The sequence below is a fragment of the Mirounga leonina genome, unplaced genomic scaffold, assembly GCF_011800145.1.
Source record: "Mirounga leonina isolate KUSES-001 unplaced genomic scaffold, KU_Mleo_1.0 Mir_224, whole genome shotgun sequence".
Taxonomy (NCBI): domain Eukaryota; kingdom Metazoa; phylum Chordata; class Mammalia; order Carnivora; family Phocidae; genus Mirounga; species Mirounga leonina.
Window position 1 is genome coordinate 10,515,319 of NW_023270615.1, and position 20,836 is coordinate 10,536,154.

The 20,836-nt window shown below is 40.2% G+C and overlaps 1 protein-coding gene across 1 annotated transcript in view; it reads right to left on the minus strand.

The window, feature by feature from the left end:
- PGM5 (phosphoglucomutase 5) overlaps positions 1–20,836 on the minus strand; it is a 196,160-nt gene that overhangs the window by 159,939 nt on the left and 15,385 nt on the right. The window contains exons 2-4 of the mRNA XM_035029099.1: positions 16,842–17,004; positions 4,558–4,704; positions 1,470–1,595 (exon numbers count right to left, since the gene is read on the minus strand). Of these exons, the coding sequence (XP_034884990.1) occupies positions 1,470–1,595; positions 4,558–4,704; positions 16,842–17,004 (436 nt within the window). The remainder of the gene's footprint in view (positions 1–1,469; positions 1,596–4,557; positions 4,705–16,841; positions 17,005–20,836) is intronic.

Below are 20,836 nucleotides of genomic sequence, written 5' to 3' on the forward strand. Positions count from 1 at the left end.
TATTTTATGCTCCATTTAGATGGCTTTCTGGAAAAGGCAAAATTATGTAGGCAAAACCAGATGAGTGATTGCCAGGAGCTAGGGATTAGGATGAGGGGTACGACTACAAAGGGCCACAAGGGAACTTGCTGAAGTGAGGGAAATATTCTATATCTTGATTGTCACAGTCATTACATGACTATATGTGTTTGTCAAACCTCCTCAGAGTGCATGCCTAAAAGATGTCAGTTTTACTGCATATTAATTATACCTCAGTAAACCTGACTTATTTTAAAAATATGACATTCGTGAAACATGAAATAGGGCACTATTCATAAAAAAAGTTGTGCTGTGAGAAAATATATTTTACATGGCTCAGCAGTGTTCTGATATTGTAGACACTGGATACTGATCTCACCAAAATTATGATATAATTAGTTGAGAGAAGTGTGCTTGGATTGAGTGAATGGAGAGGGTAAAAGAGAGCTACCACCTCATCTTCCATCGTATAACGTCAGTAATGCCCAAACTGAAACTCAATAAGGAGAAGTATATTCATAGTATTTAGTAATAGGGAGATAAATACTTAAAAGAAAAAAGTTTAAAATGTTAAAAAAAAAAAAAAAGTTGCCTCTGTAGGAAACTGGGGGGAGTTGGGCCCAGATTTTGTTCATAATAAACTTTGAACTACTCGACTGTTTAAACTATATGTGTGTACAGTGATCAAAATAGATTTTTTGGCGGGGGGGCACCTGGATGGCTCAGTCGGTTAAGTGTCTGTCTTTGGCTCACATTATCTCAGGGTCCTGGGATCGAGCTCCACGTTGGCCTCCCTGCTCAGTGAGGAGTCCTCTCCCTCTGTCCCTCCCCTCCACTCATGCACTCTCTCTCTGAAATAAATAAACAAAATCTTTTAAAAAATAGATTTTTTTAAGTGACTACAGTTAACTATCCATTCAACACTTGAATAGGCAGTCTCCAACTCATTTGTTCACCACTATCTTCATTTGTTTCAAAAGAGAGAAAGTGCCAGGGGTGGGGGATGGGGGGATGCACAAAATGCAGGAAGGGGAGTGGGAGATCCAGGCTTCCAGTTATGGAATGAATAAGTCATGGGGATGAAAGGTACAGCATAAGGAATATAGTCCACGGTATTGTAACAGCATTGCATGGTGACAGGCTACATGTGTGGTGAGCAGAGCATAACATATAGAACTGTCAAATCACTATGTTGTACACCTGAAACTATTGTAACATCGCATGTCAACTACACTTCAATTAAAAAAATGATGTATTTTTTTAATTTAAGAAAAAAAAAGAGAAAGAAATTAAAACCCTGAAGTTTTCCAGAACGTTCCAAGTATCTGAACATAAACACATTGTGTGAGTATCTATGAATCCAATCTTCTTCATAATCTCAAAAACCCAACACAGGTAGAGGTCTCCTTAACATTTCTAGTCCACCAACTGGGAGAAGACCACGAACTTACCTCCGTGCATCGCATCAACTCGGATCTTCAGTTGGCCAGGCCCTGTCAGCAAACTCTTGATGGCATTAAAGTCAAAGATGGTCCGAAGGAGGTTGAGATAGATATCTACTGGGTCCACTATCTCCACTAAGGGTAGGAAAGCAAAAGGAAACATCATTGACCATACCCATGAAGCATACTTGGAAGTGTAAAAAAGAATCACCACCCTCATAGCATGAAGTTCTGATCACAATCCCATCATAACCCTACCCATCATGCAGGAAGCCAAGTGTCCACTTGTATGCTAAGTCACAAATTAAGATACATTCAAGATCCTCCCAACTTTTCTGGTCACAAATGGGTACACATAATACAAGCTATACATTCCTCTTTGCAAATGAAGAATCAACCACAAAATAAAGTAGTTAAGATCAAACTGTGCCCTTTTATCCCACCTTCCTTCTACCACCTCCCTTCCAAAGAAGGCACACACCTCAATGCTAAGAGGCATCTTGGCACCCCCAGGTGCCTCTCCTGTGGGGCTCAGCCAAAGAATGACTCAGAAGGCTTAAAACAAATCAAGGAGTGACTTCAGCAGTGACCCTTATTTTCTAAATGCCATTGTGCCCACTAAATCCAGGGTTAGAATTGGTGATGAAAGATACATTCCTGAGTTTGTATGAGTCTCTTGTGTGCCCAATCCAGTACCCATTTCAGGGTGAATGCCAGATATTTAGAAATCCTCATTAAACACAAGTATTCTGCAATGTTTGGCACCACCCAGTGACCAGGAATCCCAAACTAGTCTTTTCCAGTTATTTGACAGATACACACAATGCCAAATATTCATTACATTTTTCAAACTTGGCCATCAACATATAATTAACACTAAGAAAGTATTTTCCTAGAATAGTAAATACTTGACTCTTTAGGCACTAAAATTTGTCCATAAGCCCTGCTTTTAAGTTCATAGTTAAATTTTGAAATGTATGTATGTTGTTTTTCAAATTTTTCAAATACATACTACTTTGGAATTCTGAAATACTTAAACCTGCACTAAACATATTACCAATCCACCTTTAACAATTTTCAGTAAATTCCAGGTATAATATTTAATGAATGGAATTTTAATATGATATATGAAGATATCCCTTCATCTGGTCAAACACCCACCTAAAAATAATTTTCCTTGCACTTAAATCAATATAGTATGTGTGCCTACTCAAATATAATGTAATAATTTTCTGATGAACACAAATCATTTTTAATCTTTTGGCCTGAGAGGGATATTAATTTATACAATAAATTAAGAATTAATCTGTATGAAATGTATACCTAAAAATGGTTAAAATAGTAAATTTTACATTATGTATATTATACCACAATAAAAAAATTAATCTATGAAGTAAAAGTGTACATTAGAAGTCTTACTCCACAATATAAGGTAATATTTTTGGCAATTTCATTCTGGTTCTTTAATTCTTGAACCACTTGCCTAAATATACTTGGTATTCATAGCAGATAACACATAGTAAACAGAAATGTAAAAAAACAAGGAAGCAAGTAGAAATCAGTGAAAGTTGAAAGTTCACATCAAATAGTTCATGCTCTAGACCCCTTAAGGTGAAATGCCAAGGAATGATGTATTTCCAATTAACTCAAGCCTTGCTCAACATTTAAAACAGCAAGAACACAGCACATAAATTATCCCAAATGATTATCTCCAAATTCTTCTTGGGAGCCAAGGAATTCTTCTACCCACCTCCTGATATCCACAGCATTTTAAAAAACTCATCAAATTAACAATATGGCTGCAGAAACAGCCTGAATCTGAGCTCACCAAAGATATGGGTCTCTTAGACAAGTATAAAAATTGTGAAGATACCAGAAGTAAATAAATCATTCATAACTTCTTCCTGATGGTAATGCCTGATTTTTCCCAGTCATCTCGCTGTCCGGTTTTTCCAAACATATGTAAACAAGCATATTTAAATCCATTTGTTTCATATAATATATCCCCTGTTTACAGTTGTCAAACCACTGTGTGTGCATGTGTGTGCATGCTCCCAGCTAGATTAATAAAAGGAGGCACCACTGTTTCCAATATCACATTGCTTCCAGTTAATTTCTGCTGGTTAGCTAAGCAAGCAACTGACTCAAAATCCTTCAAGAAAAAGGTAGTAGTGTTGGCTTAACAGTGTGACCCCTCAACAGTCCATTTCAAGCTCTTCCTTGCCTGTCCCTCAAATGCCATGTGGCTGCAAGCCTGGTATTTAATCTTTTCAGCTAAATTAATTTACTTGTCAAATAAGGATAACATCTTAACACAGACTGTATTTAAGCATATAGGGCACTAAAGGAGTAACAAGGTGGTTTAGGGCTAATTGTATATGTTCTAGGAAAAAGCAACAGGATAAAAGAGGGGGGGACATAATATGCATATATATGGTATTAGTGATGTTATATTGTTCAATATTAATCTGTAAAATTAAAAGTTATAATCTGAGTACTTCAGAAGTTTCAGTCACTCTCTAGTATGGGATATTTGGGGCAATTTCATTCTGTGCTTTGCCTCAATCCATTTGGTACTTACTGAGCTCCTTCATAAAATCTCCTCACATAGTGCTTGGTATGGAATGGGTGATCCTTTGCACATTGAATCAAGTTGAACAGCATGGTTCTGGTTCTGACTTGGAAAAAAAAATGCCTACCATCCATGCGTATTTTTAATAACTCCATTACCTTGTTGGTTCTCTTCTTAACTACATAAAATATTCCAGCATCTTCACTGTAATTGATTAGAAAAGTGAAGACATGGTTTGGCGATTCATGTCCTATTCTTGAAATGGCATAAGGGAGTCAGCTATGACGTTTTTCCTATGTTGAAAGTGATCTAGAGTTTGAGAAGTCATTTTTAAAAGCTGCCAGTTCTGAGTATCTTGGCTGCTCTCACTTCCCTGTACACCACAGTCATACTACATCTGCTTATCAAGTCACTCCCCAAATAGATAAACCAATCACTTTGGTGTGTACACCCCCCTCATCCCAGAAAGCAGAGTCACCTCCACCCATGGAGTTATTCTGAGTTCTTCAAAATATAATCTATTACCTCTAAATGGCTTGAATTTGTTCTCCAGGTCAAATTCTTGTCTTCCAAGCCGAGATAGGTCAATTCGAAGATCAGGGCATATGGCATATTCCTCAATTGTTTTGCTGATCTGATAGATTTTGTCTGAGACCACATCTGGTGCAGGACCTACATTTGGAAATAGCACACCACCAAAAATACATTTTTTTTAAAAAGTGTCTGCAACTTCAATCAGAGGAATGTTACTTCCTTCACCACCAAGCAAAAGAAAGATTCATTTGTTCTCCAAACAATGGACAACAGTTCACCGTTCAATTAGGCTCCATATTCCTTGTGTTGTAATCATCCATGATGGAGGAAATTTGGTCAGCCTCAACTGTTCTACATAGGCTAATAACCCATATGTTTGTTTGTCTGAATCCACTTCTGAGCAATGATACATCTTCCCTAAAAATAGTTTCACACCTGCCAGGGAGACCCGGTTATGTAATCAGCTTTTTTCAGGATATGAGACACCAACAGGATATGCACTTGACAGAAGTGAGGGATTCCAGATTTAAACTGCAGCCTCCCAAGTGCACCTAGAAAAAGAAAATATGACTTCTACTCCCAAGTCTGCTCCCTTGTTGAGGCAGAAGCTTGCCAGGGTTAACTGTTTTCCCCAACTCACACTCTCTAGTGACTTCCAAGTTTTTAAAATGAGGTTTAACCAAAAATACTTGATGTGCTTCCTCACAAGGTCAAGAGGACAATTAGGCTGTGAAAGACTTTAAATGAACATGAAATCAACAGTTGGACCGGCTTCCAATTTTCTTTTTAATTTTTGTATCTTACTGCAAGTCACTTAAGATTTCTTGCAACAAGTTTGGGAATCAAATGAGTACATTGAAAGATCTGAAATATCAATAGATAGGTTTTGTATGAATTATACTCACCAAGTCTACTGTAACTTTCAACTGAAAAGAAATCAAGAAATAATTTCTTTTCTATCCCAATCCTTCAAGCTACACTGTTCAATATAGTAGCCACTAATGATATGTAGCTATTGAGCACCTGAAATATGGCTAGTGAAATTGATACGTGCTGTGCTTGTAAAATACACATCAAATTTTGAACAGTTCATAGAAAAAATCTAATAGATTGCATTTAACTTTTATAGTAACATGCCGAAATAATATTTTCAGTATACTAGGTTTAAAAGTGCATCATTCATTTCACCTTTTGTTTTTTACTTTTTTATGTGGCTACTAGAAAGTTTAAAATCATCTCCGACTCACAATGTATTTCTATTAGACAGTGCTGCCTTAAAGCATAGCACTGTTTTTGTCTCCCAATAAATGCTCATTGAATGTATAAAAAGGAACAGCACCTAAACACCTCAAACTGTACACATTAACTATGTGCAGATTTTTTTTGTATATCTATTATATCTCAAGAAAGTTGTTTTAAAAATAAATACCCCCATTCTAGTGCATGGGAAAGAAGCCTAGTAGATTTTACCCATATTTCCTTGTCCTTTAGGAAAAGTAAAGACTGCAAAGAAACAAAAACAAAAACAAAAACATGGCCCTCCTCCTCCACTCCTCACCATTTTTTATCCTTCTGCAAAATGTAAAACAGTAAATAGTCTTTTTCAGTCTTTGCGTTTTTTATGCTTGTCCGATTGGAGAATGCACGAATATCTCCCTGCTCCCCTAGGTGCCACACTGTGTTCTTTGGCTGTATCCCTCACTTTTAAACAGCCTGATTTAATGACAAAGTATACTGGTTTCCAAAAGTAAAACAACTTCTAGCAAGTTTGTTTTCTATGATGCCACTCAACCACTTGTGTTGTTAACCTCACAGTTCATCAACAACCTCTGCATCCATCGACCACTTCCAAGTTCCTTGACATCTTCCGCTCTAATGAGTTTTCCTCTTCATTTTAGTCAGTGGCTGGTAGAGTCATATCTTAAGTATTATTGTCTCTTGAAATCCTTTCAAAAATACCAAATTTGAGTGTCCTCAACCCACAGATTCCTTATCAGCCAGCTACCCTACTCCATACTTCTGCTGAACCTGCCCTTTCCTATACTGATGCTTATCATCACTTGATTAATCCCAGGCTATCCATCCATTCTAGTTTCACTGGTCTCTAATCTCAGGCAAGACCCTAAGGTCCACCATTTGAGCCATACCTTTGTTAGCATAATAACATGAACCTACATTTATTGAAACTTACATATACCACCTTTCACACTTTACCTGGAATTCAGCACTCACAAAAAGCAGATGAAGTAGGAGTTATTATTACCCTCATTTTCCAAATGGGGAAACTGAAATTTGAAGAGGTGGAGATCTTTAACCAAGGTCCTATCATTGGTAATAGACAGAGGCTGGATTTTGAATCCTAATCGTCTGATGTCTGCTCAGACACCCGTAACAAGTATAAGCCGCCTTGAGGCTGTGCCAAACCTACACAGCCATTCCCCAACCCTGAGACATCACCATCAGCCACCCCCACTGCTGCAATTTCCAGACTCCCACATACTGTTGGAGGTAGTCAAAAATTACACCAATTGACTCCCCCTAAGAATGAGGCCACTTAGCTTTTTGACTTCTCATGTATGAATCATCAATACATTTCCCAGAGTACCTTTTACAAAATACATCCCAAGTCCTTCCTCTCCTTGTCCCATTATCTCAGCAGGCAATTTTCTTCTTACTTTCTTTTTGAACAGGTATAGTAACTATTACCCCAAACTTTCATTCTGCACCCCTCAGAGTTGTTTTGTTCCCCATCCTTGCCTTCTCTTTCAGAAGTTCTGCTCCCTTCCCAGAATCTAGGCTCTAATTGAGCTCCATACCTTACTAATTCTGTGACACTGGTCAAGCTTTTTAAAACATTTTATTCCTCAGTGACTTCAGCGGGTTGTTATGAGGATTAAATAAGATAATGTAAGTAAGTTCTGAGTATGGTGCCCAGCACATTGTAAGATTCTAAAAAATCCAGTATTTTTATTATGGATTCCATTTCCCCTCTAACATCTTCATCTCTACTTAAAAACATGCTCAGAATGGTCCTGTCCTCTAAATGCACTTTAAAAGCAACATAGTTCCAGATGTGTCCTATTTCCCTGGCTGTGCCTACTAATTCTGTGGACACTTAGCTTTCTTTATTTTTTAAAGATTTATTCATTTATCTGAGAGAGAAACAGAGAGCGTGTGCAAGTGGTGGGGGGCAGAGGAAGAGAGAGAGAGAAACAGACTCCCCTTTGAGCACAGAGCCCACCAAGGGGCTCAATGCCAGGCTGGATGCCAGGATCCCAAGATCATGAGCTGAGCCAAAATCAGGAGTCGGATATCCAACCAACTGAACCACCCCAGTGCCCCAAGACACTTAGCCTTTTAATTCATTCCAAAAAAAAGTATCTATACGACACACAATGAAAAGAGATGAATGCCTCTTCAGGAAAAAGAAATTACAGTAAAATTGATTCTACTTTGAGTAGGAAGAAACCAACTGAATCCTTCTTTGCCATTAGGAATGTTAGCTTCAGTAATGACGCCAAGACGATGCAAATAAGAAGAATTAAGTGTTAAGAGAGGGACTTTCAATGCAGTTAAAGGCCAAATGATAAATTCAATCCCCTTCCTGTATGGCTGAATAGGTCTCATTTCCTCCTGTAATTTCGTCTACAAAATGGGTATTTAAATAATAACTTCTTCCTTTATGTCTCATAGGATATCATAGAGATGACTGAGATGTTCTTATAAGATATGAAATCAAATATAAATTCCAAATGAATTTGGAATCCATTGTTTAGTTTGGCAACTTTTATAACACATTTCTCTACGAATTGCCATTTTCTGAGCCCATTCAATTTCCTGTGTTAACAGCATAGAGAATAACTGAATATTGCCTATTTTTTTCCCTCAAATCCTCAGTAGCTGCTGCAAGACTAGATGTGGGTCCTAGGTATGCTTTCTAATGAAGCAAAACTTCTCAAAGTATAGGACACGTCATAAGATGTTTTTTCTAAAACACTTGATGTGAGTGAAGTTCATTTGTTTGGATAATGTCCCAAATGGCTGCAAGGAGGTGGAAATAATGAATATTCTGGCCTAGGCCAAAAATAATTCATAAAGACTACTGTTGTTGGTTAAAATTCGGCTCCTATCTCTGTATAAATGCAGACTCAGTGTCCTAGATTAAGATTAAGAGACTTAACAATGAAATGCAATGCATAGTTCTTGGATGCATCCTGGTTTGAATAAAACAGCTATAAATAACATTTTGGAGATAATTGGAAAAATTTGAATATAGATTAGGTTTTAGATGATATTAGAGATTGGTGTTATTTTGTTACATATTTTGTTAGGTGTGATAATGTAGTTATGTTGGAATGTCTTTCTTTTTAAGAGATATATTCAGAAATATTTAGGTGTAAAATGTCTTCATGCTGTAATTTACCTTAAAATCCTTTAGGGGAGAAAAGTGCAAAATGGAAAAATGTATATACATTAATATGTGTGTGTGTGTGTGTGTATACATTAATATAAGAAATAGTGAAATAATTCTAAGCATTTCAGCAAGAGAAAGTCAACACTATAGGAAGGAGAGATGTCTACAAGTTATGCTAAAAAATCACTTGTCTGGCCTTGAGCAGCCATGTGAACTTGAGCAAATAACAGCCTCTTGGGGATTTCTTCACCTATAAAATGACAGGAATGATCTAAATGACTTAGAGGGTCCGTTCCAACTTTAAAACCCAGAGTCCTTCCATATCAGATAAGCATCCATTATACAACCATTTCACTGTGCTAAGGAGGGCACAGGACCAAGAGACCAAGTGGATTCAAGATCCCATTAGGCCACTTCCTTGTCATGTCACCTCAAGGGTTATGATGGTTGATTTTATATGTCAACATGACTGGGCCACAGGATGCCCAGATATTTGGTTAAACCTTATTCCTGTGTGTCTATAGGGCTGTTTCTGGATGAGATTAGTATTTGAATCAGTAGATTGAGGAAAGGAGAGTGCCGTCCCCAGTGTAGTGACCTCATCCAACCCACTGAAAGCCTGGACAGAACAAGAGGCTGAGTGAGGGAGAATTCACTCTCTCTGCCTGGCTTCCAGCTGAGACACAGTCCTCTCCTGCCTTTGAGCCCAGACTTGGACTGCAACTTAAACATCAGATCTGCTGTTTCTCAGGCCTTTGGACTCAGACAAGAACTCCGCCATCAGCTCTCCTGGGTCTACAGGTCTCGGGACTTTTCAGCCTCCATAATCACGTAAGCCAACTTCCTCTCTGGGCCCTGGGGCGGGCGAGGCTGCATGCAGGCCCTTTAAGAGCCATCCCTCAGTTCGCTACAGACCTGAGGGTCCAAGGGCACGAGCCTGCTGGTCTTCAAAGCCAGACATTTTGGGGGCTCATCTTTCAGGTGTCAGTCTTTTTATTTTTTAATTTTTTATGTTACATTAATCACCATACATTACATCATTAGTTTTTGAAGTAGTGTTCCATGATTCATTGTTTGTGTATAACACCCAGTGCTCCATGCAGAATGTGCCCTCTTTAATATCCATCACCAGGCTAACACATCCTCCCTCCTGCCTCCCCTCTAGAACCCTCAGTTTGTTTTTCAGAGTCCATCCTCTCTCATGGTTCGTCTCCCCCTCCGATTTCCCCTCTTCATTCTTCCCATACTGCTATCTTCTTTTTTTTTTTCTTAAAACATATATTGTATTATTTGTTTTAGAGGTACAGATCTGTGATGCAACAGTCTTGCACAATTCACAGCCCTCACAATAGCACATACCCTCCCCAATGTCTATCACCCAGCCACCCCATCCCTCCCACCCCCCACCACTCCAGCAACACTCAGGTTGTTTCCTGAGATTAAGAATTCTTCATATCAGTGAGGTCATATGATACATATCTTTCTCCGATTGACTTATTTCCCTCAGCATGATACCCTCCAGTTCCATCCAAGTCGTTGCAAATAGCAAGATCTCATTCCTTTTGATGGCTGCATAATATTCCATTGTATATATATACCACTTCTTCTTTATCCATTCATCTGTCGATGAACATCTTGGCTCTTTCCACAGTTTGGCTATTGTGGACATTGTTGCTATAAACATCGGAGTGCACATACCTCTTCGGATCCCTACATTTGTATCCTTGGGGTAAATACCCAGTAGTGCAATGGCTGGATCGTAGGGTAGCTCTATTTTCAACTTTTTGAGGAACCTCCATGCTGTTTTCCAGAGTGGCTGCACCAGCTTGCATTCCCACCAACAGTGTAGGAGGGTTCCCCTTTCTCCGCATCCCCGCCAACATCTGTCATTTCCTGACTTGTTAATTTTAGCCATTCTGACTGGTGTGAGGTGATATCTCATTGAGGTTTTGATTTGGATTTCCCTGATGCCGAACAATGTGGAGCACTTTTTCATGTATCTGTTGGCCATTTGGATGTCCTCTTTGGAAAAATGTCTGTTCATGTGTTCTGCCCATTTCTTCATTGGATCATTCTGAGTACAGATCCTTTGCCTCTTTGGTTAGATTTATTCCTAGGTATCTTATAGTTTTGGGTGCAATTGTAAATGGGATCGACTCCTTAATTTCTCTTTCTTCTGTCTTGCTGTTGGTGTATAGGAATGCACTGATTTCTGTGCATTGATTTTATATCCTGCCACTTTACTGAATTCCTGTATGAGTTCTAGCAGTTTTGGGGTGGAGTCTTTTGGGTTTTCCACATAAAGTACCATACCACCTGCAAGAGTGAGAGTTTGACTTCTTCTTTGCCGATTTGGATGCCTTTGATTTCTTTTTGTTGTCTGGTTGCTGTGGCTAGGACTTCTAATACTATGTTGAATAGCAGTGGTGATAGTGGACATCCCTGCCGCATTCCTGATCTTAGGGGGAAAGCTCTCAGTTTTTCCCCTTTGAGAATGATATTCGCTGTGGGTTTTTCATAGATGGCTTTTATGATATTGAGGTATGTACCCTCTATCCCTATACTCTGAAGAGTTTTTTGTTTTGTTTTGTTTTTTTTAAGATTTTATTTATTTATCTGACGGAGAGAGACATAGTGAGAGAGAGAGCACAAGCGGGGGGAGTGGGAGACGGAGAAGCAGGCTTCCCACTGAGCAGGGAGCCCGACGTAGGGCTCGATCCCAGGACCCTGGGATCATGACCTGAGCTGAAGGCAGATGCTTAACGACTGAGCCACCCAGGCGCCCCTACTCTGAAGAGTTTTGATCAAGAAAGGACACTGTACTTTCTCAAATGTTTTTTCTGCATCTATTGGGAGGATCATACGATTCTTGTTCTTTCTTTTGTTAATGTATTGTATCATGTTGATTGATTTGCGGATGTTGAACCAGCCTTGCAGCCCAGGGATAAATCCCACTTGGTCATGGTGAATAATCCTTTTAATGTACTGTTGGATCCACTTGGCTAGTATTTTGGTGAGAATTTTTGCACCCATGTTCATCAAGGATGAACACTTTGTGTTGGGAGATTTTTGATGACTGCTTCAATTTCCTTAGTGGTTATAGGTCTGTTCAGGTTTTCTATTTCTTCCTGGTTCAGTTTTGGTAGTTGATACATCTCTAAGAATGCATCCATTTCTTCCAGGTTATCTAATTTGCTGGCATAGAGTTGCTCATAATATGTTTTTATAATTGTTTGTATTTCTTTAGTGTTGGTTGTGCTCTCTCCTCTTTCTGTTCTTTTAGTTTCTATTTCATTGATTTCTGCTCTGATCTTTATTATTTCTCTTCTCCTGCTGGGTTTAGGCTTTATTTGCTGTTCTTTCTCCAGCTCCTTTAGGTGTAGGGTTAGGTTGTGCATTTGAGACCTTTCTTTTTCTTGAGTAAGGCTTGTATTGCTATATACTTTCCTCTTAGGACTGCCTTTGCTGTATCCCAAAGATTTTGAACAGTTGTGTTTTCATTCTCATTGGTTTCCATGAATTTTTTTAATTCTTCTTTAATTTCCTGGTTGACCCATTCATTCTTTAGTAGGATGCTCTTTAACCTCCATGTATTTGAGCTCTTTCCAACTTTCCTCTTGTGATTGAGTTCTAGTTTCAAAGCACTGTGGTCTGAAAATAGGCAGGGAATGATCCCAATCTTTTGGTACTGGTTCAGACCTGATTTGTGACCTAGGATGTGATCTATTCTGGAGAATGTTCCATGGGCATTAGAGAAGAATGTGTATTCTGTTGCTTTGGGATGGAATGTTCTGAATATATCTGTGAAGTCCATTTGGTCCAGTGTGTCATTTAAAGCCTTTATTTCCTTGTTGATCTTCTGCTTAGACGATCTGTCCATTTCAGTGAGCCCCCTCACTGTTAGGGGTCCCCCACTATTATTGTATTGCTGTCAATGTGTTTCTTTGCTTTTGTTATTAATTGCCTTATATAATTGGCTGCTGCCATGTTAGGGGCATAGATATTTACAGTTGTTAGATCTTCTTGTTGGATAGACCCTTTAAGTAGGATATAGTGTCCTTCCTCATCTCTTATTACAGTCTTTGGTTTAAAATCTAATTTCTCTGATATAAGGATTGCCACCCCAGCTTTCTTTTGGTGTCCATTAGCATGGTAAATGGTTTTCCACCCCCTCACTTTCAATCTGGGGGTGTCTTTGGGTCTAAAATGAGTCTCTTGCAGACAGCATATCGATGGGTCTTGTTTTTTAATCCAATCTGATAGCCTGTGTCTTTTGATTGGGGCATTTAGCCCATTTACATTCAGGGTAACTACTGAAAGATAGGAATTTAGTGCCATTGTATTGCCTGTAAGGTGACTGTTACTGTATATTGTCTCTGTTCCTTTCTGGTCTATGTTAGTTTTAGGCTCTCTCTTTGCTTAGAGGACCCCTTTTAAGATTTCTTGTAGGGCTGGTTTCATGTTTGCAAATTCCTTTAGTTTTTGTTTGTCCTGGAAGCTTTTTATCTCTCCTTCTATTTTCAATGACAGCCTAGCTGGATATAGTATTCTTGGCTGCATATTTTTCTCGTTTAGTGCTCTGAATATATCATGCCAGTCTTTTCTGGCCTGCCAGGTCTCTGTGGATAGGTCTTTGCCAATTTAATGTTTCTACCATTGTAGGTTACATATCTCTTCTCCCAAGCTGCTTTCAGGATTTTCTCTTTGTCTCTGAGACTCGTAAGTTTTACTATTAGATGTCGGGGTGACCTATTTTTATTGATTTTGAGAGGGGTTCTCTGTGCTTCCTGGATTTTGATGCCTGTTTCCTTCCCCAAATTAGGGAAGTTCTCTGCTATAATTTGCTCCATTATACCTTCTGCCCCTCTCTCTCTTTCTTCTTCTTCTGGGATCCCAATTATTCTAATGTTGTTTCATCTTATGGTATCGCTTATCTCTCGAATTCTGCCCTCGTGATCCAGTAGTTGTTTATCTCTCTTTTTCTCAGCTTCTTTATTTTCCATCATTTGGTCTTCTATATCACTGATTCTCTCTTCTGCCTCATTTATCCTAGCAGTTAGCGCACCCATATTTGATTGCACCTCATTAATAGCATTTTTTATTTCAACTTGGTTAGATGTTAGTTCTTTTACTTCTCCAGAAAGGGTTTCTCTAATAACTTCCATGCTTTTTTCAAGCCCAGCTAGTATCTTTAAAGTGATGAGTCTGAACTCTAGATCTGACATTGTACTAATGTCCGTATTGAGTAGGTCCCTGGCAGTCGGTACTACCTCTTGTTCTTTTTGTTGAGGTGATTTTTTCCATCTTGTCAGTTTGTCCAGAGGAGAACAGATAAATGAGAGAAGAAAATGCTAATGGGGTAACAATGTCCCCAGAAAATATACTCTAAACAAATCAGAAAAGACCTGAAATGGGGGGAAAGAAAGGGAAAGAAAGAAAAAAGAAAAAGAAAAAAGAAGAAAAAGATAAAAACAAACAAAAACAGAACAAAACAAAAAAAACAGAATGTGATCAAATATGATCAGGCTGGTGCATAGAGCAGTGCCACACACTAGATTTGGGGTGTATTTTGGTCTGTTAGAAGAAAGTGCCTCCCAAAATTTTAAAGAAAGAAAAACTTATATATGTACAAAAGTAAGGGTTAATACGATGAAGGGATGGAATATGACTGTAACGATGAAAATCATAAAAAATTTTACAAAATGAATTATAAGTTGCTTGAAAAAAGAAAGAAGAGGATTTAAGAAGAAAAAAGGGAGAGACTGTGATCAGGCAGGAGAGTAGAACAAAACCATACACAATAGATTTAGAGTATATTTTGATCTGTTAGAAGAAACTGTATCTCAAAATTTTAAAGACAGAACAACTTATATTTATATGCCAAAAATAACGGTAACTACTATGAAGGGATAGAATATGACTCTAAAAATGAAAAATAAAAATGTTTTTTAAAAAAGGGATTGATAAGATGTTGGTTGAAAAAGGGAAAAAGAAAAATTCAAATGAAAAAATTAACTTTGAAAGACTACAGAATCATGGTAAAAAAGCCATGGATTCTATGTGCAGTATTCCCCTAGCGCTGGAGTTCTGCCCTTCTCATTGATCAGTAAACTTGGTCTTGGCTGGCTGTTCTGGTTGATCTTCTGGGGGAGGGGCCTGTTGCCGTGGTTCCCAAAAGTCTTTGCTGGAGGCGGAATTGCCCCGCCCTTGCCAGTCTGGGCTAAGTAATCTGCCCGGGTTTGCTCTCGGGAGCTTTTGTTCCCTGCAAGCTTTCTGTACAGCTTTGGAGGATGGGAGTGAAAATGGTGGCCTCTCAATCTCTGCCCTGGAGGAGCCGAGAACTCGGGGCCCCGCTCCTCAGTGAGCCCCCAGAGAAAAGCAGTCAGTCACTCCCATCTCCCCAGTCTCCGGTCGCACTCTGCTCACCCGGCCTGTGACCAAGCGTTTCTATCTCTGGCACCCAACCCCGTGTGGAGTCTCCAAAGCCAGCAGATCCCTGCGGTGCGCTCCCGCGTGGCTCCTCCCGGGGAAGAAGGTGAGTCTCCCCGGATCTGCTGCTTGTTGGGTCCCTGCTGGAGGAGCAGTGGCCCGACGGTGCTGCAGATCCCGGTTTATGGCAACCCCAAGCTGAGAGCCCACTCCTCGGTTCCGACTCTGCGGCCAGCTTCCCCACTCCGATCCCTGGGAGCTCTGCTGCACTCAGGCGCCCCCGGTCTTTCTGTGACCCCAAGGGTCCTGAGACCACACTGTCCCATGAGGGTTCCATCCCCTGTTTAGCCACTGGAGCGACGTCCCTCAGCGGAGCCAACTTCTAAACGTTCCAATTCTGTGCTCCATGGTTCTATCACTTGCCAGAAGTGGCTGACGGAGGCCCCTCCCCCGCCATCTATTCCCCTGAATATTGCCTCGGATTCACTTCTCCGCACGTCCTCCCTTCCAGAAAATGGTCGCTTTTCTGTTCAGAGAGTTGCTGCTATTCTTTTCTTCGATCTCCTGTTGAATTTGTAGGTGTTCAGAATGGTATGATCCCTATCCAGCTGAATTCCTGGGACCAGATGAAATCCAGGTCTCCTACTCCTCTGCCATCTTGCTCCACGCCCCCCCCCCCCCCCACCATAGGTGTCAGTCTTAAAAGCTGGAGTACCCAGTGTAGAGTACAGACCCCTTCTTCCTCGGAGAGAAGCTCAGGATTTTGCATTCTTTCTAGATGGTGGATTATTTCGCCAGCAGTGAGGTTTATGGTGAGGTTGTGTCCCAGCCTCTCCTACCCACTTTGACAGTTTCCCTCTCATTTGCCCTGTGTAAAGGGGCTGCTCTGCTAGTTTTTAGGGTTTTTTCAGAGGAAACTGGTCTATATATCTGTAGATTCAGTGTGTCCATGAGAGTAGGTGAGTTCTGGATATTCCTACGTCACCATCTTGAACCAGAACCCAGCCAGTTCCTTATAATAAATCTCTATATAGCCTACTGTTCTGTTCCTCTGGAGAAACCTGACTAATACAGCCCCTCACTGGAACTTTCTGAGCCATTTCCCCTTCACCTTGCTTGTCTACCATCAGAGGGTCATTGTAAGACTACGATAGCTGAGGCACATGGATGGCACAGTCAGTTAAGCGTCTGACTCTTGGTTTTGGCTCAGGTCTTGATCTCAGGGTTGTGAGATCGAGGCCCACATCAGGCTCCATGCTCAGTGTGAGTCTGCTTGAGATTCTCTCTCTCCCTCTCCCTCTGCCCCTCCCCCTGCTTTCACACATGCTCTCCCTCTCTCTCTCAAATAAATAAATCTTTTTTAACAAATAAAACTACAATGACGTAAGAGGACAGAAATCAGGACGACTAAGGCATATCCTAAGCCACATACCTCCATTGGCAACATTGAACTTCACTCCAAACTCTCCCCCTGGTCCTCCAGGGCAATGGCTGGCTGTTAGGATGATTCCACCAGCTGCCTTGATCTTCCTGATGATGCAGGAAACAGCAGGTGTCGACAAGATGCCATTCTGTCCAATAATCAGTCGTCCAATCTAGATCAGCCAAAAAAAAAAAAAAAAATCAATCCAGTTACATGGGATCAGAGGCATTTCAATGGGAAGTGCCCCAGGCTCTGTTAACACACAGTAAATCACTTGACAAAAGGAACTGAGTGGGCTTCAGGTTAAGGGATGAAGGAGAGCTCTGGCATTGTCTTTCCAACACCTTTGGGGCACCCACATCTAGCAGTCAATTATCAAGCTGCAAACTGGATCTGCCTCATTGATATTTAGTAGTTTGAAACATCCGCTTTTGATGACCAAAAGGTTAGCTTAAACTACACAAGACGTTCTTAGTTTGTTACTGGCTTAGAAACTCTACATGTGAACATGCTAGAAATTATAAGAAAAAAGAAATGGAGTGCTTCTCTGCTTCACCCCCTTCCTCTCTCTTCCTCAGGACAAGCTCATACCGGAGGGCCCTGGCTTACTATAGCCTCGTCATACAGTGGGTGTATTTAACTGCCCTCAGAATGACCACTCTTATGAAGACAAGAATTTTATTTCCGCCACTGACAACACGTGCTGGAGACACCAGAAAAAACTCTCCAGTCATTCCAGGCAGAGATCTGGAGGTCATCCATGGGTGTGGTCAGAGTCTTTCTAGAGCTACAAAATTGACTTTAAAAAAGAAAGCCACACAGCCCTGCACAGTATTACTCAGTATGCTTTGTCTTAAAATAGAGACCAATGTCATCCAATCCAGTGTTCTCAAATGTTACGACAATTCAGAATCCGAATGAAGCCTTACAATTACCAATACTCAGACTGCATCTCAGACTAATTATATTGGAATATCTGGGGGTAGAATCAAGGCTTCATAGTCTTTAAAGCTCTACAGGTGATTTCCACGTTCAGCCAAGCTTGGTGATCAAATCCCCTTGTTAAGAATCAGCAGCACGGCCATCACCTATGAGCTTGGTAGAAATGCAGAACCTCAAGATCCACTCAAGACCCACTGAGGAAGAATCAATAAGTACCTTAACAAGATCCCCTTCCCCCTTCCAGCTAATTCATTTGTCCATTAAAATGTGAGAAGTAGTGCTGTAATCCCACAAGCCAAGTTAAGCTCTAGCATCCAGCTCAACACCAAAATTACTCTGGCACCAACTACACCATTGCTAGAAGTAGGTACTGACCAAATATGAAAATGAGGAAGATACAGGAAAAAAATGTACAAAGAGCAAACACAAGAGCTCCAAGAACAAAGCAGTCCTGGGATGATTTAGCATGGAAAGACCCACAACATCCCCAGAGTACATATTTTCAAGTGGAAGAGGCAGTTTATAAACAAATAAGCCTAATAATAATATTTACTAGTTCGATATGTTTGGGAAGGAAATCGGCAGGGTTCTGTGAAAGAGAATAATGGGGTGTCAATTTTAATAATAAAAATAAACATGATAATAAAATAATAGCTAAGGGAGCTTGGATTTTTATCTTAAGTGCAATGGGAATTCACTGAAGAGCTTTAAGCAGTGGAAGTGATGTGATATCATTTACATTTTAAAAGATCACAGAAATGAGTAGTCCAAATGATCTTTTCAGAAAGCAAGTCATATCATGTCAGCAAAATATGTCAATGACAAACCCAAGGTAAAGCCAAAGTCATCATCATATTCTATAAGGCCCTGCATGACCTGACCCCCAGTACCTGACATCCTCTACTTCCCTCTCTCCTCAGCTCCAGCCACATTGGTTGGTTTACTGTTCCTCAAACACATCAAGCGTGATCAGGGCCTTTGCATTTGCTCTTTCCTCTGCTTTGGACACTCTTACCCAGATATTCATATGCCTCCTTCTCCTATCCTTTGGGTTTCTGTCCCAATGTCAACTACTCAGAGATAGCACCATTGGCTGACCAATATAACACAACACCCACACATCCCTAATTTTCCTATTTTCCTCTCTTTCCTTTACCCTGTTTTAATCTTCTGTATTACACATATTGCCACCTAATATTTTCCATATTATTCGTTTACTTATTTCCCAGCTATACAGAAGCTCTAAGGGCTTTGTTTTATCCACTGTTATATTTTGAGAACCTAGAACAAATCTAGTCTGTAGTAAGATCACAATAAATACGTTGAATGAATTCACCGAAAAAATGAATGAATGGCTGCTATGTGAGAAATGCATTAGAGTGACAAGAGCCAAAAGAGGAAGATCAGATGGAAGAATATTACAGTGGAGCCGAGTGTGGACAGTGTCTTGGACTAGGCTAGAGGCAGAAGAAACGAAGAGAAGGGATTCTATTTGATACTCCTTTTTGGAAGGAGAATGAAAAGAACACATAGTTAGAATGAAATATAAAAGAGAGGAACTCTGGTAGCCAGCCTTCAAGATGGCCCCCAATGATCCTTGCCTTCTGGTATTTGTGCCTTCGTGCAGTCCCCTCTGAATAAGTCCCACACTGAATAAGGCAGAACTGGTGATTAGTAGAACACTGTAGAACTGAGAGTGCATGACTTCCAAGGTGAGACCATAAATGACACTGTTGCTTCTACCTTGCTGTCTTGGATTATTGACTCTGAGGGAGACCAGCCACTCTGTCATGAAGACACGCAAGGAGCCCTGCATAGGCACCCAAAGGGAGAGGAACTGAGGTCTACCAACAGCCAGCAGCAACTTGCTAGCTGTGTGAGTGGGCCATCTTGCAATGGATCCTCCAGTTGCACCAAACGTTCATATGACAAAGCCCCCACCAACATGTGACTGTGACTTCATGAGAGTCCCCAGGTCAGAACAACCTATCTCCTGTGAGTAAAATAAATATTCGTTGCCATGTTAAGACATAAGTTTTGTCATAATTTCTTGCACAGCAATGAACAACTAATACAAGGGCAGTGAGGAAAAGAATCTACTCCCAGATTTCTACCTTTAATAACTTAAGGGATGATGGTGTCATTTGTCAAGATGGGAAAGACATTGGACAATAATTATACTCATATTGTTATCCAGAGCCATAATAAATTATGTTCCACATGCTCTTGTTAAAATGTATTTAGTCATTCAACTCATCTTATTGAGGATTACCATGAAAGAGGCGATGTCGAAGACCCTACAGATACAGCAATAAATATGGTTTAGTCACTGCCCTCAAGGAATAAGTCTGTAGGTTCATGAATCTGAAAAATATTTGTACCTTTGTTCATATTTTTCTGTCTCCCCATTTTTAAGAATTGCTTGTAAAGAAACAACCTTTGAACATGTATCATATGATCTCACTGATATGAGGAATTCTTAATCGCAGGAATCAAACTGAGGGTTGTTGGAGTGGGGGGTGGGGTGGGAGGGATGGGGTGACTGGGTGATAGACACTGGGGAGGGTATGTGCTCTGGTAAGCGCTGTGAATTGTGCAAGACTGTTGAATCTCAGATCTGTACCTCTGAAACAAATAATGCAATATATGTTAAGAAAAAAAAAAAAGAAGAAGAAGGTAGCGGGAGGGGAAGAATGAAGCGGGGGAAATCGGAGGGGTAGACGAACCATGAGAGACGATGGACTCTGAAAAACAAACAGGGCTCTAGAGGGGAGGGGGATGGGAGGATGGGTTAGCCTGGTGGTGGGTATTGAGGAGGGCACATTCTGCATGGAGCACTGGGTGTTGTGCACAAACAATGAATCATGGAACACTTCATCTAAAACTAATGATGTAATGTATGGGGATTAACATAAGAATAAAAAAAAAAAAGAAAAAAAGAAACAACCTTTGAAGGGGGAAGGTGGGGGGGCCGGGGTGGCTCAGTCGGTTAAGCAGCTGACTCTTGATTTCAGTTCAGGTCTTGATCTCAAGATTGTGAGTTCAAGCTCCATGTTAGGCTC